General features: G+C 44.6%; 1 protein-coding gene and 1 non-coding gene across 2 annotated transcripts in view; both read right to left on the minus strand.

Moving 5' to 3' along the window:
- Positions 1-21759, minus strand: part of ABCC2 (ATP binding cassette subfamily C member 2) — a 67525-nt gene that overhangs the window by 17644 nt on the left and 28122 nt on the right. Inside the window, exons 13-23 of the mRNA XM_023754826.1 lie at positions 21116-21262; positions 19436-19520; positions 18672-18738; positions 16982-17108; positions 13944-14120; positions 12086-12253; positions 10540-10720; positions 3019-3142; positions 2612-2747; positions 1721-1940; positions 1414-1568 (exon numbers count right to left, since the gene is read on the minus strand). Of these exons, the coding sequence (XP_023610594.1) occupies positions 1414-1568; positions 1721-1940; positions 2612-2747; positions 3019-3142; positions 10540-10720; positions 12086-12253; positions 13944-14120; positions 16982-17108; positions 18672-18738; positions 19436-19520; positions 21116-21262 (1587 nt within the window). The remainder of the gene's footprint in view (positions 1-1413; positions 1569-1720; positions 1941-2611; positions 2748-3018; positions 3143-10539; positions 10721-12085; positions 12254-13943; positions 14121-16981; positions 17109-18671; positions 18739-19435; positions 19521-21115; positions 21263-21759) is intronic.
- LOC111826309 lies at positions 21413-21519 on the minus strand. Its single transcript, XR_002829597.1, has one exon. It is a non-coding gene; the product is annotated as a U6 spliceosomal RNA (small nuclear RNA).

Here is a 21759-nt window from a genome sequence, read left to right on the forward strand (position 1 = left end):
AATGAGCTCCTGTGGCATTTTCGATTTCCCTGATTCCAGCGGGAAACTTGCTCAATTCGGAGATCTCAGCGATTCCTTCATGTAATCATTTCATGATATTCATTTGCAATAGACTGTTCTGCTCACGCTAACAACAAATCTTATTTCTGTAATTTCTTTATCTTCCTAAATCATTCCAAACAGATATGGTAGTCATCCTTTAATAGATTTGTCAAAGGTTTTCACTCTTTTCAGTGAAATTCCCATTTGTCAAATTTATGAAACCATTCGTAACCACCCTAAGTTAATAGAGCCTTACAAGGTAAGCCCCCCTAGAACCAAATCAATTCAATTATTCCAACTTTACACAGGGCCTAATTCTGTTGAGTACCTAGAACAGAGCCTGGCATATAACAACCATTCGATAAACATTTGTTTGGAGGCTCCAGTGAAGAAGCCCTGTCACCTCTCACTGCCGCCTCCCCCCGCCCTCCCCCCCCTCCCCCCGCCCTCACCCCTCGCCCCCCGCCGCCCCAGTGAGGAATGGAAAGTTGTTTCCTCTGTCAAGCATAGAGCTTCAAAGGGATAAGGAGATGGAGATTGAATACGACCCCTGCCTGGTTAGTGTTCTAACTAGAGATAACGAGTGGGTCTTACTACCACATCGCCTTTATGTCATGTTGGATATAAATGAGCACATGAGTGGGTGGGTGGATGGATGGATGATTTAATATGCACAGGAATGGATTCTATTTTTGGGTTTCCCTTGCCTATGTTTCTTAGATTATGCTGATTCTAGGATTAGTAATATGTGAGTATCAAATTATCGAGTCTATATTATCTCTGAAGTGTGCCAAACTGGATAAGAGATAACAGTTTTCTAAGAGAATCCTACAGAATGGATGACTCTTGAGTCTCATTTCCCTTCCCAAAGTCACATCAGAATGCAAGTAATAATATGTCCAGTAATAAAGGACTAATTCTTCTCATCCTGCTTCTACTGCCACCCAGCTATCCCCTGTCCCCACCATCTCCCTAGCTAACTTCTATAACTAAACTCAAGTCTCACCTTTTCTCACATTTGCCACCCTCAGTCACCCAAACTGAGCTAGTACCTCTTTTCCCTGTCACTCTTTTATACTCCCAGAACACCATTGTACACATTGTTGTTATTTGGGTTTTATCACATTTTATTACAATCCTTTACTTCCTTGGATGTCTTACTCACTAGATGGTGAGCTACTTATCCGGTCCTGTATTCATAGGATCTTTGAGACCTCACACAAGGTACTCAAATAAATAATTTGCATGCTGATGGACAAAAGAACTAGAACTGCACAGTGTTGCCCAGGGGACATGAGCAGTCTTTCCCGGTCAGAATAGAAAGATTCTCAGCATACACATGCATAACCTTACAGCCCTTGACATACTTACTCCAGCAAACCTGTTCACAATCCGGCCTATGGGTGTTGTGTCAAAAAAACTCATGGGTGCTCGAAGGATATTGTTCAGCAGTTGCTTGTGCAGGATGTTTGATGCATGCGTGAAACCATAGACACTCAAGATATTTGCTACGAGCACAAATATACCTAGAAATGGAACCAGTTTAGTCAGTGCTGTGCACATGGATCCCTGAAGTCTTGTGCCTCGGACATAAGGGCGATTTTTTCCCTGAGTCCAGGCAAAGTACATTGATCAGAGAAATTATGTAAGAAATGGCTATCATAGCCATCAGACGTACCTTGTGTTAATCCCAGGGCTCCATAGACGCCAATTCTCATATCCCTCTGAGAGGGTGGGTAGTTCGAGGCATTGAAGGTTTTAGAGTCACTGGTCCAAACACTGAGCCAGAGATTGGATCCAATCAAAGCCACAAAACTGGTTACATAGGCCAAGACGATGAAGAAAATTGAACACCATCCTACAGCTTGTAGGTATTTCAGGTAGATGGAGAACTTGACCTGCAAAGCCCCCATGTCAATGTTAGTAGAATTCCTAATGGCTTTTGGTGGAGAATTACCTAGAATACCAATCACAGGGGGAGTGAAAGTCCCTGGAAAAATGGATGGCGGGTAGCAGAATTTGGTGTCTGTGCTTATCATTTGTGCATTGGGCCAGGCTAATAATCAATGCTTAAATACAATGCAAAGTAAATAATCATGCAATTAAGAGGGGAAGATAGAAAAATGGAGTGAGACAAATGGAGTTATACTGCAGAGCCTGGAATTTGTTTTAGGAATTTGGATTTAAGTTAAGACCTTAAATTGAAGACCTTAATTTTAACTTTTATTAATTTGAATTGTTTACTGAGGTTGATGGATTAGTGTTCTCTGGCTCCCGGAATTGCATCTCAAAGCAGTTTTGTTATTTGCTCCACATATCAGAATGGAATCAAACACTCATGAAATGTGCTATGAAGATATTCACAGGAACCATGCCATTCTTCATGAAAATATGATTTGATGGAAAGCTCTGAGTATCTGCCAACATTTCAGTGATGAATTTAAAGATGTGCAAAGCAAGCATAAGAGATAGCCCTTTTGTAGATGTGTGTTCAAGTCATCAAACTTTAAAATGTTGGGATCCCAAGCCTCATATCACCTCTAATGGTACTTTTTACTGTTGTATTCACCTTTCCAGTTTGTATGAATTCCTTCTCAATTAATTTTTGTCCTTTCACTAGTTCTTTCTCCTCTTTCGGGGTATTCACATTCTGAGTTCTCAAGGAGTTTTTCAGGGTCTTCAGACGCCTGCTACTAGACCTAGATCTGAGAGATTGAAAGGGGGAAAGCTTTCCTGAGCATGTAGCTGCATCCCGAGGGTCTTCTTAAAAGCAGATGTCAGTCACTCTGATTGCATCAACATGCATTTCAGAGCAGGTGGCCTTGGAGAATCACACAACCCCAACCCTCTTCCCCAGACAAGGAAACAAAGGAAGAGTTGGGAGTGTTCATGGTGTCCACTATCCACATAGAAAAAGAGAATGATCAAGTGGAAATACAGAAGGGATGATGGGTGCCAGCTGAGTAGATGACCAACCTGCGGCTAAGTGTTCGATGAAGGCTGTTTTCTCTGTTCATAGTAAAGGAGGCTACATCCTGAGGGACTTCCTCCACACTGGACATCAGCCCATAGTCATCTTCTTCTCCACTGTCCTCATTGACTAAGAGAAACATCAAAGGTTAGAGAGAGTGCATAGAGCTCTCACAGCCATATGAAAAAGGAGAGAGATGTCTTTTCTGATATTGCTGAGCTCAGCAAGAAATCCCAGATGTACACATAGGTTGGAATTTTTTTACTCCAGAAATACTATTTTTTTGGTACATTTACTCATTGAGAAATACCAGGATGAAGAAGAAATGAGTTAATATTCCACTGAAAAGTAAAATGGTCAAAAGGAGAAAAATATTCCCAGAAGCTTCTAAGTTCCTTTGGAGCAGGAAGGAAGTTTCAAGGGTTATAGTAGACAAACACAGGAATTATAATCTCCAGAATTGACTAAAGAGGTAAGTATAAATTTTAAAATGCTCTTGAAATTCAAATAATTTGACAAACTTTTATCAATTTAAAGCATTTAAAAATCCCTGAAAATAAAATAAAATGTTAACATAACCTGGGCATCATAATGGTATAGTAAGGATCTCAAGAAATTGTTACCTCCATAACATCAATGAGAATACTGGCAAAAAATTGTTCAAATCAACTTTTTTGTAACTCTAAAATTAGCCAAGAGCTTGCAACAATCCAAGGAACATTTATTTAGTAAAAATAACTAAATCCTAGTAAGACTAGTAAGTTTTGTGATTATTTAATTTACTACATTCCCATCCCTCTCTCTTCAGATCTGTTGTAGCCTAGAAAACCAACAACCTCATAATCATGGTAACCACAAAAACCAGTAGCCTAGCAGCTGCTGGAGAGAACAGGCTGCTTTAGAACTCCCCCAAACACCTCATCCCCAGAAAATTATTATTTGACCTGTCTGACAATTCCCTGGAAAACCCCATTCACAGGGCTGGTCTTTATTGGACCTGACTTGGAGCTACCTTAAACAATCAGCAGCAATTGCCTAACATCACAGCTTACTTGTGGTTGTCATAAAAGTTGGGGTAAGAGAGAACCAAGATGACGACATAAGTAAACGCCTGTACTTGCTGCCTCCCACAACCACATCAAAATTACAACTAAAATACAGAACAGCTGCCATCCAGAACTGCTGGAAAGCTGGTTGAGTGGAAGTCCTACAACTAGAGAGGTAAAGAAGAAAGCACCTTGAGGCTGGTAGGAGGTGGGGAGGCGCAGAACGAGCTCGCCTGGCACCCGTGTGTGCCGCTTTTTTAATCGGGAGGGAGATCGCCTCTGTGGAGGCCGCCTGGAGGAGTGAGGGGTCCCAGACCCACACCTGACCCCCAGCCCAGGGTTCCAGAGCTGGGGAAAGAAGTCCCTATGGGCGATAAGAACTACGGACTGTAAAAACCAGTGCAGATTGGGGCTGAGCGACACACAGGTTGCTGGAGACCCAGCTGCTCTTCTTAAAAGGCCGACACCATGAACTGAATTTACAAGCTCCCACTTCCTCTGAGCTCCAGCGCCGGGTGAGGCTCTGGGGGACCCAGACACATACAGGGAGAAACTGTACTGTCTGGCATCAGGGCAGGAAGTCGGGGGCAGCTTTCTTCCAGATGGAGGTGCTCACAGCTGTCATTGTTCCTCTGCTGGGACCTCCCAGTGCAGGGCTGACTGGCAGTCATTTCTGTTTGCTCTGCCCTGGTGATTCCCTGAGACCCCGCCCCACCCAATTTACAACCCCACCCTGCTGTGCGCAGCAGTTTTCACATATGAATGGTCTGTCCTTTCTCAGGCTAAAACTCTATCAAACAAGCTGCAGCTAGGTCAGGGAGCCCCAAACCTATCAATAAAAGGCCCAAGACCTGGCACCAGCACCAGCCTGCCTTGCTTCACAGCTGGGCCTTGTCTGGGCACTTCCAAACCTGATACAAAGAGGAGGAATCTGCATATCTCTCTGTAGCTCCTGCTGGGTGGCCCCAGGCAGTGGCTTATTTTGCACCTCCCTGGAGACCCAAGAGCCAGTATACACAGTAGGCAGTGTGAGGCCATACCAGATTACAACTCTTCACATCCATAAGCAACACACTCAAGGGGCAGACTCAGTGAGCACCAAAGCCCCACTGAAGCAAGTCCTGCTCCATAAGGGTGTTTCCTGCACAGCGGCTCTCCCACTGTAGTCGCAGCTGGTCCCCACAGTCAATTCCTCCCAGTGACATCAACAGCAATCAAGGTTCAACTACAACAAAACTGTGCACACAGCCCGCAAAGGGGTGCACCAAGAATGTCCACCTCAGGTGATTGGGGAGGCTGAGCCACTGGGCCCTGTAGGACACCTACTACACAAGGCCACTCTATCAACTCAAGGAGACTTAGCAGCTACCCAATACATAGAGACAAACACAGGGAAGCAGCCAAAATGCAGAGACAAAGAAACATGTCACAAATGAAAGAAATGGAAGAAAGCAAACTACTGGATATAGAGTTAAAAACCACAGTTATAAGGTTACTCAAGAATCTTCTAGAAACCTCCGAGGAACTTAGTGAGACCTTCAAGAATCTTAGTGAGAATGCCAAAAAAAAAGAGGAAAAGAACCAGTCAGAAATTAAGCATACACTGGCTGAAATAAAGAATAATATACAGAGATTCAACAGTAGACTAGAGGATCCCAAGAATCAAGTAAAAAATACAAGGAAGCAAAAAACACCCAACCAGAAGAGCAAAAAGAAAAAAAAATCCAAAAATATGGAGATAGTGTAAGGAGCCTCTGGGACAACTTCAAGCATACCAACATCCAAATTATGGGGGTGCCAGAAGAAGAGAGAGAGCAAGATATTGAAAACCTATTTGAAGAGATAATGACAGAAAACTTCCCCTACCAGGTGAAAAAAATAGACTTACAAGTTCAGGAAGCATAGACTACCCCAAACAAGAGGAATTCAAAGAGGACCACACCAAGACACATCATAATTAAAATGCCAAGGGCAAAAGACAAGAGAAAATCTTAAAAGCAGAAAGAGAAAAACAGTTAGTTACCTACAAGGGAGTGCCCATATGACTGTCAGCTGATTTCTCAACAGAAACTATGCAGGCCAGAAGGGAGTGGCAAGAAATATTCAAAGTGATGAATAGCAAGAACCTACAACCAAGATTACTCTACCCAGCAAAGCTATCATTTAGGATTGAAGATCAGATAAAGAGCTTCACAGATAAGGAAAAGCTAAAGGAGTTCATCACCACCAAACCAGTATTATATGAAATGCTGAAGAATATTCTTTAAGAGGAAGAAGAAGAAAAAGGTAAAGATAAAAAATATGAACAACAAAGTGACAACAAATACATATCTATTAATAATTGAATCTAAAAATCAAATGAATAAATAATCTGATGAACAGAATAAACTGGTGAATGGAATAGAATCAGGGGCATGAAAATGGAATGGACTGAGGATTCTCAGAGGGAAGGGGCTGTGGGGGGGTGGGGTGGGAGGAGATTAGACAAAGATCTTATATGCATGTATACATTACCTATGGACACAGACAATAGGGTGGTGAGGGCCTGGGTGGGGTGGGAACTGGGTGGAAGGGAGCTATGCGTGGGGGGGGGGGGCGGGGAGAGGGACATCTGTAATAATCTCAACAATAAAGACTAATTTAAAAAAAAGTTGGAGTAAAAAAGAAGCTGACCAAAACCTTGAAAGAAAAAGCAGGGGAATAAGATATTCATAAGGAGATTTGATATCTTCAATATATTTCTGGCAATCTAGAATTAGGGCTGTGCACATGCCCAAGGAAAACTTGACAAGACCTTACTCTCTTACCTCTGGCTACCTTCAGGCTCTATGTGCAAGCAGAAAAAAAAAAGGCTAAGGCAGAATTGTGAATTGTTTGCTGGAGTGATAAAGACATACCCCCACCCCCTACTCCCAGTCTCTCAGAAAAGGCAGAATGACTTATTGGTTTCCGGCACTTAAGGAAATCATGTTCCATCATTAACTGACCCCTCAGCCAACCAAGGATAGACTTCAGTTGCCACATATGACAAAGGATACAGACTTAACAGAATTAGTTCAGAAAAACTAAACGGGTGGAACAACACAACAAACCCTGGCAGAGGCGGGTGGAGAGAGAAATCTTATTTCCAGCGTGGTTATGTTATTTTAAAATGCCAGTTTTCAACAACAAAAAATTATGAGACATACAAGAAAGCAGGAAATTATGGGGCCATACACAGGAAAAAAGCAGTCAACAGAAACTGTTCATGAGGAAGCACAACATTGGACTTACCAAACAAAGATTTTAAATCAGCTATTATAAACATGTTAAAAAACAAAAGAAAATAATATATAAAAATCTACTGGAAAATATGACAATAAGTTCTCACCAAATAGAGAACATCAATAAAGACTAGAGTTGAAAAGTACAATAACTAAAACAAAAAATTTACTAGAAAAGCTCAACAGCAGATTTGCTAAAGAAATTAGGCATGTGACTTGATCCAATCAACCATCTTAAAGTGCTCCAAGCTTGGACTGTAGGGGATAGAAATAAGACAAAATGAAGAAACACTGTCAGAATTCTAGGATCCTATAGGGTCGATAGAGCTATCTAGCCATGAACATGTATTATCCTTCAAGAAAAGGGAAAAATGTTCGGGAAGGCAATCCAGGGATTGGCTGATTCTCAGTTTCAGAGATTGGGACCATTTTGTAAGGCTGGAGGGGGTGGGACCACCACCTGGTGATCCCAGAAAATAGAACCAGATGCTTATTAAACCTTAAAATCGAATGGAACTTGTCCTGCTATGTTTTGAACTTGCTTGAAATTCATGACCCTCTTTTTCCCTCTGATTTCTCCCTTTCAGAATGGGGATGCCTATCTTGTGCCTGTCTCACCATTGTATTGTATTTTACTATTTAAAAAAATATTTTTATTGATTTCAGAGAGGAAGGTAGAAGGAGAGACAGAAACATCAATGATGAGAGAGAATCATTGATTGGCTGCATCCTGCATGCCCCCTACTGGGGATCAAGCTCACAACCCCAGGCATGTACCCTGACCAGGAATCCAACTGTGACTTCCTGGTTCATAGGTTGACGCTCAACCACTGAGCCACACTGGCTGGGCATCACCATTGTATCTTAGAAACAAATAACTTGTTTGATTTTACAGGTTCACAGATGAAGAGGAATTTTGCCCCAGAACTCTCAGTCTCAACCACAATGGATTTGTGTGAGTTAGAGATGAAATCAGGATTTTGAGTTGGCATTTAGATGAAATTTTGGACTTAGAACTGATAATGGAATAATTAAGACTTTTGGGGATGTTGGAATGGGGAAGCACATAAATTTTGGTACAACAGAGGATAGATGTTATAGATTGAGTTGTGTCCGCCCCGCAAAAAAAAAAAATAAAAAAAAATCATACTTTGAAATCCTAATCCACATTGCCTCAGAATGTGGTTCATTGTAGATGGAATTAGTTAAGATGAGGTCAGACTGGAGTAGGATGGGCCCCTAATCCGACATATCTGATGTCCTTATAAAAAATGGGGAGATTTGGACGCAGAAATGTACATAAAGGAGAATACCATGCGAAGATGAAGGCAGAGAGCGATGGCATGTGTCTCCTAGCCAAGAATGCCAAGGATTGCCAGCAAACCACCAGGAGATAGGAGAGAGGCTTGGAGCAGGTCCCTTCCCACGGAGACCTCAGGAGGACCCAACTCTGCCAACACCTTGATTTTGGACTTCTGGGCCCCAGAACTGTGAGACAACAAATTTCTGCGGATTGAGCCAACCAGTTTGTAGTGCTTTGTTACAACAGCTAGTGAGGAAGCTAATAGACAGAGCCAATGTTAACACAGATCACATTGTCCTCCCGCCCTTCCCCTCATTCTACCATCTTGTGGTCTGTGCCTCAAGTTCCAGAACCAGTGCTACAGCTTGCCAGGCACGGGAGCTTACATAACTGCTCAGCATTAGCCTATGAATGTTTACCAGGACATGAGCGTAATGAGATATTTTGCAAAGTATTCTTTGTACATCAAAGATATAATTCTCATGTGGGTTTATAACAGAATACAAAACTCAGATTCAAGCAAATAGAAAAACAAAAATAGTATATAGCCAAACCGGTTTGGCTCAGTGGATAGAGCGTCGGCCTGCGGACTGAAAGGTCCCAGGTTCGATTCCGGTCAAGGGCATGTACCTGGGTTGCGGGCACATCCCCAGTAGGAGGTGTGCAGGAGGCAGCTGGTCGATGTTTCTCTCTCATCGATGTTTCTAACTCTCTATCCCTCTCCCTTCCTCTCTGTAAAAAATCAATAAAATACATTAAAAAAATAGTATATAATTGGCATAGTAAAACTGTCCAGGTTAGGGTGACTGGTTATCAAAACAGTAACTCAGAGGGCATCAGACACTGGCCTTTGCTTGGACCTTAACTCCCAGGTATGTGCTTTTTGTTTTGTCCAGGCCAGTCCCTGGAGCACATAAAGGTTGATGGAAAGCTTTGACCCCTTCCTTTCTGCTGGTTCCTGGTATCCCTGCCTCACTCTCCTGGGCTGGCTCTGGATCCCCACCACCCACACCATCCTGTTCTTTGTTCCTGCCTTGTCCCTCCAAGGCATACAGTCTTCCTGGTCTTCTCTTGTGCCCCCAGGATGGTTTTAAACAATCATTGTCTTGACCTTGAAGCCTAAATATGCTCCCACTTGCAGGCTCCGTAACTCTCTCTACTGACTGACTTCCGGAATGGCCCAGCACCCTCCAGGTCTTGCTTTCTCAATCTTGACCTTCTGCTGATAACTGCTACCTGAAGAGAATACCCAGAACTATGCAGAAGACTACCCAAGGTTCTTGGGAACAGGACTCCATTACTGATGGAAGCTAACCAGTGACCCCAATGGTGGTGGTATTAGGGGCTATTTCTGTGGTAATACTGTGAGTTATACTATGCAACTACCATGATTTTTTCTGGTTCAAAACACCCAATGGTTTTTGATGTATTAGTCAAGATTCCTTTGTTAGAGCTTATCAAGAATTTAGCAGTATACTTATCAAGGACTTAGTATTAGCCTATGAAGCTGTCCAGGAAGTTGTTTTAAGGGGTTTGGTGGTGGGTGGGGTGGGATGTGTGACTTAGAGCAGTTAAAGCAAGGCATCACTAAAAGTGGGCCCCTTGTGCCACTGGTGTTTCTTCCACAAGGGCTGATCACCCCAAACTCCAGTCACACCCTTCCAAAGTGTGCCCTTTGATTACATGTCAAAGACCAGATAAACAGGATGAACCTCCAGTTCGGCTCAGGCACAGAGTTTCTATGTCCATGCTTCTTTACAGAGACTCAACACAGAAAGAACAGATTTTGGATCTCTGGGTAATTCACATTCAAATCTAGTTCACTGGATACTGAGCAGTTCAGGAGGTAGATATTGGTTCACTACTTCCATTCCTTACCCAAATTCTATCCCCATTCCAGTTGTCCTTACATACCTGTGGCTTCTCCTTCAGGACCCGCCTGCTTTACAAATGTCTTCAGGTTCTTAGCAAACAGTCCTTTCTTGGCGAGCAGAGCACGGTAGGACCCCTTCTCTGAGATGGTGCCATTCTCCAGAACCACAATCTCATCCACTTGGGGAAGAAAGTGAATGCTATGTGTAACCAAGAGTCGAGTCTGTAAAAATAACAGTAAGTTGTGCTGATAACCCTGTGTCCACCACCTTCCTTGTCCTACTCTAAAGAAGGAAAAAAAGATGACTCAATTCACTATGGGGCTTTGCTTCAAAATGTGGCCCTGACCACCTGGCCTCTGTTACTTCCTCTTTCCTTCCTAGCACCTCATTCTAAAACCTGACCTATGTGTAAGATGAGACTCCTGAAAAAAAAAAAAAAAAAGAGAGAGAGAGATTTCTGTCATCATTGTGTATATACTTGGAGATTTTTTATAGTGACAATGAGGTATGCATAACACACATTCTCTTCCAGCTTCTTGGGTAGCCAGGAGTTTGGCTTAGGAATGTCACGGGACATAACTAACTAAATAACTAGCTAACCAATTGCCCCTTTTGCTAACCAGCTAACGACCTGAGCTAATAAGAACTGTCCACCCCGGCCAGTGTGGCTCAGTGATTTAGCAACAACTTATGAACCAGACGATCAGAGTTTGATTCACAGTCAGGGCACATGCCCAGGATGCAGGCTGGGTCCCCTGTGGAGTGCGTGCAGAAGGCAGCCGATCAATGATTCTCTCTCATCATAGATGGTTCTATCTCTCTCTCCCTCTCCCTTCCTCTCGGAAATCAATAAAGATACCTTTAAAAACAAACAAACAAACTGCCCAGATTCTTTCAGCATGTTAGTGACATTGTGTAACAAGAAACTTTGTCTTTGGCCCAGGTCCTCCCTGGTGTGGGATCTGACATTCCTTGTATTGCTGTCTATTGATAAATCACATGACTACTGAAACAGGGGTTCCACTCAAAGGAAGACTAACACTCATGGATCATTAATGCAGCTCAGATAGGGGCCATGGGGTTGAAAGAGCCTCTGGAGAGAAAACCCACTGTCTTGGAACACAGACACTGTTGGGATGGGAGAGCTTATTAGCATAGACTTATCAGACTTGTAGATTAAGTCACTTATTAGCATAGACTCCTATGTTATCTAAAGGGGCTCACTAGGAATAACAAAAGACACTCCTAGTATCACTCAGGAAACTCCAAGTTTATGAGCTCTGTGCCAAGAACTGGAAACAAAAACCAATAAGTCTTACTATACCACAGGTCTCAAAGTGCTTTCTATCATAATCAATCATCCTAATGGGCTCAATGCCCAAGCCACAGAATAAGCTAGAATTTGCCATGACCTCAAGATGGGAGCCCTTATGGGCTTAGCTCCTGGAAGACCAGTCTGCCACTGTCTCCTCAGCAGCCCAGGGGGGCAGGTAAATAAGGAAATCTGCTTCAGGACTGCAGCTGACCTAGATGTGTGCCCCCGAAACACATACCTTATGGCTTTGCCCCTTTAAATGATTCCTCACCTTGCTTTTCAATAGGCCATTGGGACCCAAGACCTTATCGAAAATGTGTTTTCCCACGTGAGCATCCACGGCCGACAGGGGGTCATCCAGAATATAGATATCTGCATTTTGATAGGTAGCTCTGGCCAGGCTGATGCGCTGCTTCTGACCCCCACTGAGATTTATACCCTGAAGAAGAAAAGCATTTCTATTAAGCACTGTTCCCCAGGCCTGCCTTCACGGAGGCTACTGAGGAGGGGTAAGAAAGAGATGTTTCTCAATAAGGTATTAAGGGCTTACAAATCTTCAAGTTCCTTTATACAAAAAGCAACTTTAATTCAAATAAAACCCTTTTGGCCCAATAATTAAAGGCAGGCCCAACTTACCATTTTCTACTGTATAATTGACTTATTATTTTTTGTTGCTTCCTGTCCCATAAGAATGTAATGCTATACCAGGCAGATTTTCTGTTTTGTTCATGGATGTAACTCCAGCACTTGAAACAGTCTCTGGCACATAGGTGCTCAGTAAATGTGTGTTGAATCAATGAACAAAATCACTCTAGAGTAGGGGTCCTCAAACTTTTTAAACAGTTCACTGTCCCTCAGACCGTTGGAGGGCCGGACTATAGTTTAAAAAAAAACTATGAACAAATTCCTATGCACACTGCACATATCTTATTTTGAAGTAAAAAAACAAAACGGGAACAAATACAATATTTGTATTTGCATGTGGCCCGCGGGCCGTAGTTTGAGGACCCCTGCTCTAGAGCTTTATCTTCACAGCTCTTCTAACATTTCAAGATCCTTGTCCCCAAAGACTGCTATAGGCAGTTTTAGTAATGCGGATTGTTCAAGAGAGAACCACAGGCCCAAATGGTGTCACTTGTGCTAAAGCCCAGAAACACCAAACCCAGATGTAATACTTGAGCTAATTTCTGTTTCAACCTCTCCCAGAAACACTTAGTCAACCAGTGTGACATTTTCTAGGCAATGCCAAGGAGGTAATCTATCCTGTGGGCCTTCTCCACCTCCCCCCACCCCCACCCCCGCCCCAGAAAGAAGAGGCTTTCTGCATGATAAAACCTTCCCTGGTTTCTTCCTCTAAAAAACAACAACAACAAAAAACCCCAAAACACAAAAACAAAACAAACAAAAAAACAGATGTCTAGGTGCCCCCAAATAATTTCTTTCTTTTTTTTTTCTAATAGCTTTCTTTCCCCACCCCTTTTTTTTTTTCCTTTCTATTTTTGTATAACACTTGGAGTGCCCTTAGAGTTGCTAGGTGGGATTCTGCCCCATTCATAAATAATCAAGTCAATCAGACCTTCAAATGTACTTGGTTTAATTTTGTTTTTAACAGGAGGGAGGATGAAAACATCCTAAATATGTAATAATCAGGGATTTCTAAACAAATTATTCTCTATCCATATAATGGATAAAAATCCATTTTTAAGAAAGGCATTTAATAACATCAGGAAATAATTCACATTAAATATCTGTCTGTTCAAAGCAGGTTACTAGAACCCTTCTCTGACCCTTGCTGATGTACAGAAGTAGAGGCAGAACACCTAGGCTCTGGTCCTGCTGCTGTCCCTCCGCCATGACATCAACCTGGGGCCAGTCACTGGTTACTTAACCTTTCCGGTCCTACCCTCCTCTTCCCTTCAGAGCACATAATCCCTGAATTTGCTTCCAGGCACCAAATTTAAAATTTCTGGATTACTACATTTGTATATAATATTGTACAAACTCATGTTTTCTGGTGCTTATTCCCAACATGACCACCGAAATTGGTCAGCTATTTTACTCCTATGTACTTCTTTGCCATCCTCACATTTTTTCTTTGATATGTCTTCACCCTTTAAGGTTCTAAGTACCTTCTCTCCAATCTCAGCCAGGTCTCCCCCGGGCAGCACTTTCAAGTCTTGGAGGAGGGCACAGGCCTCTAGAACTTGCTGGTATCTCTTTTCATCGAACTCTGATCCAAAAAGGATGTTGTCCTTGATGGTGCCATTCTGGATCCAGGACTGCTGTGGGACGTAGGCTATCGTGCCCTAGATGGGAAATATGAGACCACAAGACAGTTGTACCTTCAGAAATGTAGAGTTGAAGGATGAGGTGGCAGGAGCCAGAAGGAACAAATGGAACTTAGACTTGAAGAAATGTATGTCAAATTGACTGAACATCTGATATTTATAAATGTATTTGAATTTTTGCACAAACCATGGAGAAAGAATTCGAAGTCCTACTCGTCATGTAAAGTGCCCTTTTTTAGACTCTCACTTTCTAGCCATGATCCTGAAAATGGGAGGATGAATGCATGTGCTGGCTCTAGAACAGGGTTCTAGTCAGACCCCGGTGAGTTTACTAGGAGCAACCGAGGGCTAACACTGCCAGGGGCCTGGTGTAGATGACAGCTGAGGAAGCAAGAACTAAGAGATTGGAATTAGGGTGCAGGCTGATGCATGAAGCAGATCATGTCCAAAGAAAGATGAGCCTGACAAAAGCCTGTGTTTGAGGAAAAACTCAGTTATGAGGTAGCAAGAAAACACTTCCTAAAAGGAGTTAAGAAACAGAATTAAATCTGTAGATGCTGCACAGATAGAGAGATCAGACTAATGGTTGCCAAAAGGGAGGGAGGAGCTGGGTGAAAAGGTGAAGAGATTAAGAACTACAAATTGGTAGACACAAAATAGTCACAGGGATGTAAAGTACAGCATAGAGAATATAGTCAATAATCTATATATATAAAACCCTAATATGCAAATAGACCGAACGAGCAACCAAACAACTGGTCACTATTACGTGCATTGACCACCAGGGGGCGTGCACGGAACATGGCGGGCATCAGCCATGGCGGGATGGTGGAGCAGGTGAACGGGGGGTGCCAGACCAAGGCGGGGCGCTGGTCACTGTCATCAGGGCGCGCCTCTGGTGATTACTGAAAATTCTTTGCTCCTGAATGCTGCAGTCCCACCAGGCATTTGCACCCACTGCCAGCGCCCGGCGCCAGCCCCAATCGCTCAACGCTGTCAGCGGGTGCAAGTGGTGGCTGCTGGCTCCGATCGCCCCTGAGCGCTTCTCTACCTCCCCCTGCTCCTGAGGGGTGATCAGGGCAGCAGCCACCACTTGTACCTGCTGAGGGCACTGGTCCCGCTCACACCTGCTGCTGGCACCAGCCCCAACACTCCGCGCTGTCAGCAGATGCGAGTGTCAGGGCATGGAAGCGGCGGCTGCAGGAGCGGGGCTATTGGCAGGCAGGGGACTAGGGGGCCACGGCAGGAGGGCCGGGCCAGGGTGTGAAAGATGGGTCAAGACCCATGCCTGTGCCTTCCGCAGCCTCATGGCCCCAGTTCCTTTCAAGGTGCACAAATTCATGCATCGGGCCCCTAGTATTGTAATAACCATGTACAGTGCCAGGTGGGTAGTTGAAATAAGGAAGGACCTCTTTATGAAATATATGATTGTCTAACCCCTGTGCTGTACATCTAAAATTAATACAAAATAATACTGAATGTAAACTGTAATTGAGAAAAGTCTGTAGAGTGTGCTCTGCTACACTGCATGTGGATTAATGCAAATTAGCTCATTAGTTATTGGTAAATCAGGGGATAATGTCAGTATAAAGTAGATGTTCTTAAAAAGGTCCAAACATGTCAATGTAAAGCAATCAGGAGTGAGCTTTCTCATAATTAAAAAGAAGGCTTAGCAATATATAAAGATCTTAAGGAAAACAGCTAAAGATCTATAGACATGCCTCTTTTTGGTGCAAGTAACGGCTGGTTAAATGACTCAAAGTACCTATAGTTTCCCCTAAATGTAGCTCTCTGAGGAAGCTGAGAGTGCTGATGAGGATGCCATGAAAACATTTTCTCTCTGTTAAAAACATCATAATTGCCTGGCCAGGTAGCTCAGTTGGTTGAGTGTTGTCCCGTACACCAAAAAGGCTGTGGGTTCGATCCCCAGTTGGGATGCATAGGGGAGGCAGCCGAGAAATATCTCTCTCTCTCTCTCTCTCTCTCTCTCCCTTCTTCTCTCTCTAAGATCAATGAAAAATATCCTCAGGTGAGGTTTACAAAACAAACATAATTGATAAATATGCCCATATCTTACATCAAATTTTTGTATTGGAAACAAGTGCCCCCAAAGGAGGAAAGGGAGGCCCTGAACTAATTGTGATGCTGGGAACAGTTGCCAGCAGAGATTTTGCAGTGCTACTGTTTTTATTGCCATTGTTTATTATCTTAAAGTTATACAAGTTTAATAATCTGTTACAACTCTTTCCCCTAAGTCTTGTTATTTTTATTGCACAATTTTGTGGAAGTTGAAGTTTTCAGAAACACAAATAGGTATAGCAGAACTGCCTATACTCTGAAGGGAAAGATCTCTATTCAACATTTTTCAAACTTTAGTATGTGTATGAGAATCACCTGGGTAGCTCATTAAAAATGCAGATTCTTAGCCCTAGTCGGTTTGGCTCAGTGGATAGAGCATCGGCCTGTGGACCTAAGGGTCCCGGGTTCGATTCTGGTCAGGGGCACGTACCTTGGTTGCAGGCTCCTCCCCGGTCTGGGCGCGTGCAGGAGGCAACCAATCGATGTGTTTCTCTCATGTTGATATTTCTCTCTGTCTTTCCCTCTCTCTTTCACTCTCTCTGTAAATCAATGGAAAATATCCTCAGGTGAGGATTTTTAAAAAAAAGAAGCAGATTCTTGGAATCCACCTTGAGTCTGATTATGTATGTAAGGTGAAGCAAAGAATCTACAGTTTACAAGTGGACCAGGTGCCTCCCAGACCTTTTACCTATACAGCGACCTGACAGCAGTGGTGGTCAGACGCTAGTCCTCAGTGCACCCGCCCAGCACGAAGTGGCCCACATTTGGGTCAGAGTCTTCCCCTTGGCATTCCCTCTCACCTTGATGGTGATGTGCCCATGGACATTTTCCATTTCTCCCAGCATGGCTGACATCAAGGAGGATTTCCCAGAGCCCACAGTGCCCACCACAGCCACCAACTGGCCCGGCACGATGTCCAGGTTCACACTGAAAGAGAGAAGTTTATTTGAAGGAGATGAGGGGACTTATTCAAGAGGAGTTCAGGCCACTTCTCAGACTCTCTATGGGAAGTCTGGTATTTGGAGATTTTCTCTCAAGACTGGAAAATTTGTCTTTGGTATACAAGACTCCATCGTGCTTCTTTAATTATTTATTTTTAAGCTCTAAGAGCCTAGAGCGTGAGTCCTAATGTATTCAACTTGTCTATGAGCTGTTTGTGCCAACCTTGGGTTTCCATTGGAAAAATTCTCTTAGAACCAACATGGTACCATTGAACAAGACCCCAGTGGGAGCCTGGAGACCTGAGTTCAAGTCCCAACTTTGTCTCTGCCCAGCTGTGTGATCTTGAAATGTCACATCCCCTGAACTCTCATTTCTGAACTAGTGGTCTTGGGCTAGGTTATTGTTTCCCAAACTTCGCTCTTCAGTGAGACTAGCCATCCAATGGAACACCTGCTGAAAGCACAGACTGCGGCCCGCTCCCCTGAGACATGGCTGTGTCTGGCTGGGGAGACATCCACACTGGGCTAGGCTCCTAGAAACTCTGTGTGTCGGCCCTATGGTTTGAGTTCCTGGAATATTAGAACCTCAGAAACTTGTTCATAGTCTTTCCGAAGCTGCCCATCGAGCTGAACTTGTTCCAGACTAATATTAGCAAAGGGGGAGCTGTGTCCAGTCTTCTCTCTGCAAAGAGAGGCTTTCAGGCTGGGAGGGTTCAGGGGAGGAGTTTCTGGCCTGACACATCCTGGGGCAAGCTCCAGAGTCCATGTTCAAGGCTGTGGAAATAGCAAAGAAGGGTGGAAAGGCCTAGCTGTAGCAGGGAGATGAAAAGGGGTGCCCGGTTGTGAAGAAAAAAAGGACGGCCTGCTCAGGCTCCCGGTGTATTGTGTGTGCTGTGCTGGTGGATGGCTGGGTGTTCTGTTACACGTAGTGCTTAAGGAACACATTACGTGCAACGCTGTGGCAAGAAGGGGTTGGCTCAGGGCAGAGAAGGCGGCTGCAGCGTGGAATGTAGGGATGGGTTATTTAGATGTAAAACTCCAGACCTGAAATGGAATCTTATAGAAAAAGCTCCCATTGTCCACTCTGGGGAAGGAACGCCAATGTTCTTACTTACATTCTTAAGTGAATGAATGAACTTAAATTGCGTTCATGTTCTTGTGTATATCCTCTACCACACCCGGAGGCCCAGGGCACCTGCCCGCCTCCAGCCACTATCTGCAGAACCATCTGCAGTACCTCCAGCCACTATCTGCAGAACCATCTGCAGTACCTCCAGCCACAATCTGCAGAACAAATGCCTTCAGGGTTCTCAGCTAGACGTGTGTGGTCCCACAGCAGGAGAGCAGGTTGGCAGGTGCATTCAAGAGCAAAGAGGCCCAGGTTCTTTGCTGTCAGCTCATCCTTGCAGCGGCTGAGCCTGTACTGCTATCTAACTGCACATGTGCACACAGCTCGACTTCCCATGTGTTCTGTTATATGGAATTTTTCAGTCACAGGACAGGTAAGGAGAATCGTGAAGAACAGCGGGATGGAAAGGAGGCAACTCACTCTCGAATTGTGGCTTCCGTCTCCCGGTCCCAGGTAAAGGAGGCCTCAGAAAACTGCACGACTTTGTCTGTGGAGAAGAAGGCCCTGCTTTTAGTCAGACGTAGGTCCCCACCTGCCTGTCTGCCTTTCAGCCCTCACGTGTCCCTCTCCGCTTCCTCCAGCAGATCCCCAGATCTCTGTCCTGTGTGGGCTCCTATGCTAGCGAAAGCTCCTGGGGTAGTCCAGAAGTTGCCTGTATACCAAGTCCTTTCTGATTCAGGAGTCCCAGGCCTGTTTTGAGCCTGGATTTCAAACCTACAGACTCTCTGGGTACATTCCCAGGCCCTGTCACCTAGTCTCCTGGTACAAATTCCACCTACATATACACATATCCAGCTACTCCCTACCCCGGATTCCACTCCAACTGCTCGCTCTGGCCAGGAATGCCCTCCCACCGTTAAACCTGCGTTTTCCTTCGCTCCAGCCTACCTTACCCCTCCACAGACTCAGCTCCGTGCTGACTTCTGCTCTCTAGATCCTTTGCAGGATTCCCTGCTTATCCTCAGAACGGCTGGCTTAAATTTATTTAGCAATCTGGCCAAGCAAGTTGTTCTAAGTAAAAACACAATTAAGTAAAAACAGTACACTTATACGCAAACGTTGGTCGAAGATAAGTCCCCTCACTCTCCCTTTCGATCGATTTGCTACTGCTGAGCCCTTGTATTTCAGAGTTCTGGTGCCAGCGCTGTGAATAAGTTTGGGAAACAACTTCCAAGTTCATTTACCAAAATGACAGTCATGTCGAATGGCAGATGTGTCCAAGTCATCCCCTCCCAAGTACTTCTCCAGCCGTTCCAAGGAAACACTGGCCTGGAGGAGAACACAACGCATCTCAAGAGTAAAACATCCAACGACAAGCACAAGCAGGGAGAGGATTGCGACTGTCACCAGCCCTGGTTGTGGAAGGAGACAGTCCATCTGCCAGGCTTCTTGCCCATAATTTGCCACTTGCCCCTGGACCCTCCTGACCCGCACTGCAGACTTGGCCTCACCTCAACCCTGGGAACAAGCCTGTCCTCCTGGACAGAGATAAATTAAGATGCTCTATTTCAATCCTTCAGAAAACTGAGGGGAGGGGGGCAGGGAGAGGGAGGCAACTCTACTGCTCTCTCTCCAATTTGTACCTAGTTCCAGAAACTGTCTCACTTTTCTCTAAGATAAAACGCTAACTTCTATCTGGTTCTGGCAACTAGGCCCCTGGCGTGCTCTTCTTTAACCGAGTCCGTGCCTCAAGGACCCATTCAGTGACCTAATGGAGCCACTACTGGGACTCTGTCGAGCAACTGGCCAGGGCGCACTGTGACACAGGCCACATGGGTTGAGCTTCAATTGCAATGATGTGTGTGTTGGCAGGACACCCAGTGGTCCCCCTGGAACATGAGACATCGGGAAGATTTCCGGGAGCTTTGCAAGGATGTTTCTCACCCCCCACCCCACCCCCCCGTCTGCCAGGGAGGCTGTCAGGAGATGGTTTCTCGTCACCACCTGGGTTCTGATGAAGTGAGGCTTTCTGCTTTGCCCTCTCCTTAGGGTGCAACCACAGACTATAAAACTGCTTGACGGCTGCAGGGACCAGCTCCTCAGAAACAGAACACCCCCTCCCCCCACCTCCAAGTGCATTGTCCTCTGGCCCCTTTTGTCTCAGTGCCATCTTGTGGGACAGGGAACGTAGGGAGCTGGCACTTTTGCTCTCGCTATCTACGTAATAAACTCAGTCCAAAAAGAGCATGTTGTTTCTTTATCGGCCATACCCGCCAGCTTTTCTTAATGCCATCCAGGACAGGGAGGCCGTCTCCTAAACCCCAGCCTGTTTTGGCCTGAGCTGTCTGAAGTCAGCCACCTCTGAGAGGAACACAGATCACCACACTCTGTCAGCCTGGCTGCCTCGCCTGCCCTGTGGTCTTCCCTCTGAGGTCTGGTCCATTCCAGTGACCAGGCTGAGTTTTCAGGACCCAGAGGCTCCCTCCTGAACTCCAAATTCGTTTTCTGATGGCTAAGACTCCCAAATTGCCTCTGGCCTTACCGTTAGATGGCTCATACAGAGAGAGGGTCTTTTTTCTTCCTTCGTTCCACAGTTCCCTAATGCTACATAAATACCTCAGGAGCTTGGGGAAATGTGTGGAAACTAAGTTGGGACAAGGGCTTAGAAATGTTCCAGGTACACAGGGTTAATCACTGCACTGCCTCCCTGTGAGGCAGATGAGAATCCTCACTTTATAGTCAGATAAATGGGCTCAGAGGGCTTGTGATTTTACTAAGATCAAACCATCCTTCTTCAGAGATCAGACAAATCTGTCTGGTTGAAAGTTTACCAGCAGAAGCTGGAAATGAGATATGATAGACTGGTCATTCTAGAATCTAAGGCTTTTACTCAGAGGCCATCAGTTAGCAGTGAAAGTTCCTACCTGGAGCAGCGAGGAGATCATCATGGGAAACATACCCAGGGGGAAGCGTAGGATATTGAAGAGGGTGATGGAGGTGAAGGCCTTTTTTGCATCCAAAATATTATTGCTATCCACCAGGACATAAACTGAAAATGTGACGACAGATACCTGGAAAAGCAAGGTCGTGAACAATTTATTCCTAAAAGGGCTCCGGAACACAGTAGATCAGAGTTGAAGGGATCTTAAGGATCATCTCAACCATCCCATGTTACACATGAGGAAGCTGAGCCCAGAAGAGGAGGAAATATCTTTAAAAAAAAAAAAAAGGAATGCTTCACGAATTTGTATGCCATCCTTGCGCAGGGGCCATGTTAATCTTCTCTGTATCGTTCCAATTTTAGTATATGTACTGCCGAAGCGAGCACGGGAGGAAATATCTTGTCCGAGTCATAAAGTCAATTAATGGCATTGCTTGGACTAGAACTTGGCTCCTATATCAGTGTTTCTTCCTCTATTGACCCACGTGGCCTCCCTGAGAAGACAAGAGGCCCTCCTTTGCAAACCATTCCTGGACACCCTGGCAACTTGCTCTGGGCCCCCAGACCACCAAACTATACACAAGGGTGAAACTAGAGTTGGGCATGAGGTAGTATAGGGAGTTGAGC

Source organism: Myotis lucifugus, unplaced genomic scaffold (genome assembly GCF_000147115.1).
Source record: "Myotis lucifugus unplaced genomic scaffold, Myoluc2.0 scaffold_66, whole genome shotgun sequence".
NCBI classification, from domain to species: domain Eukaryota; kingdom Metazoa; phylum Chordata; class Mammalia; order Chiroptera; family Vespertilionidae; genus Myotis; species Myotis lucifugus.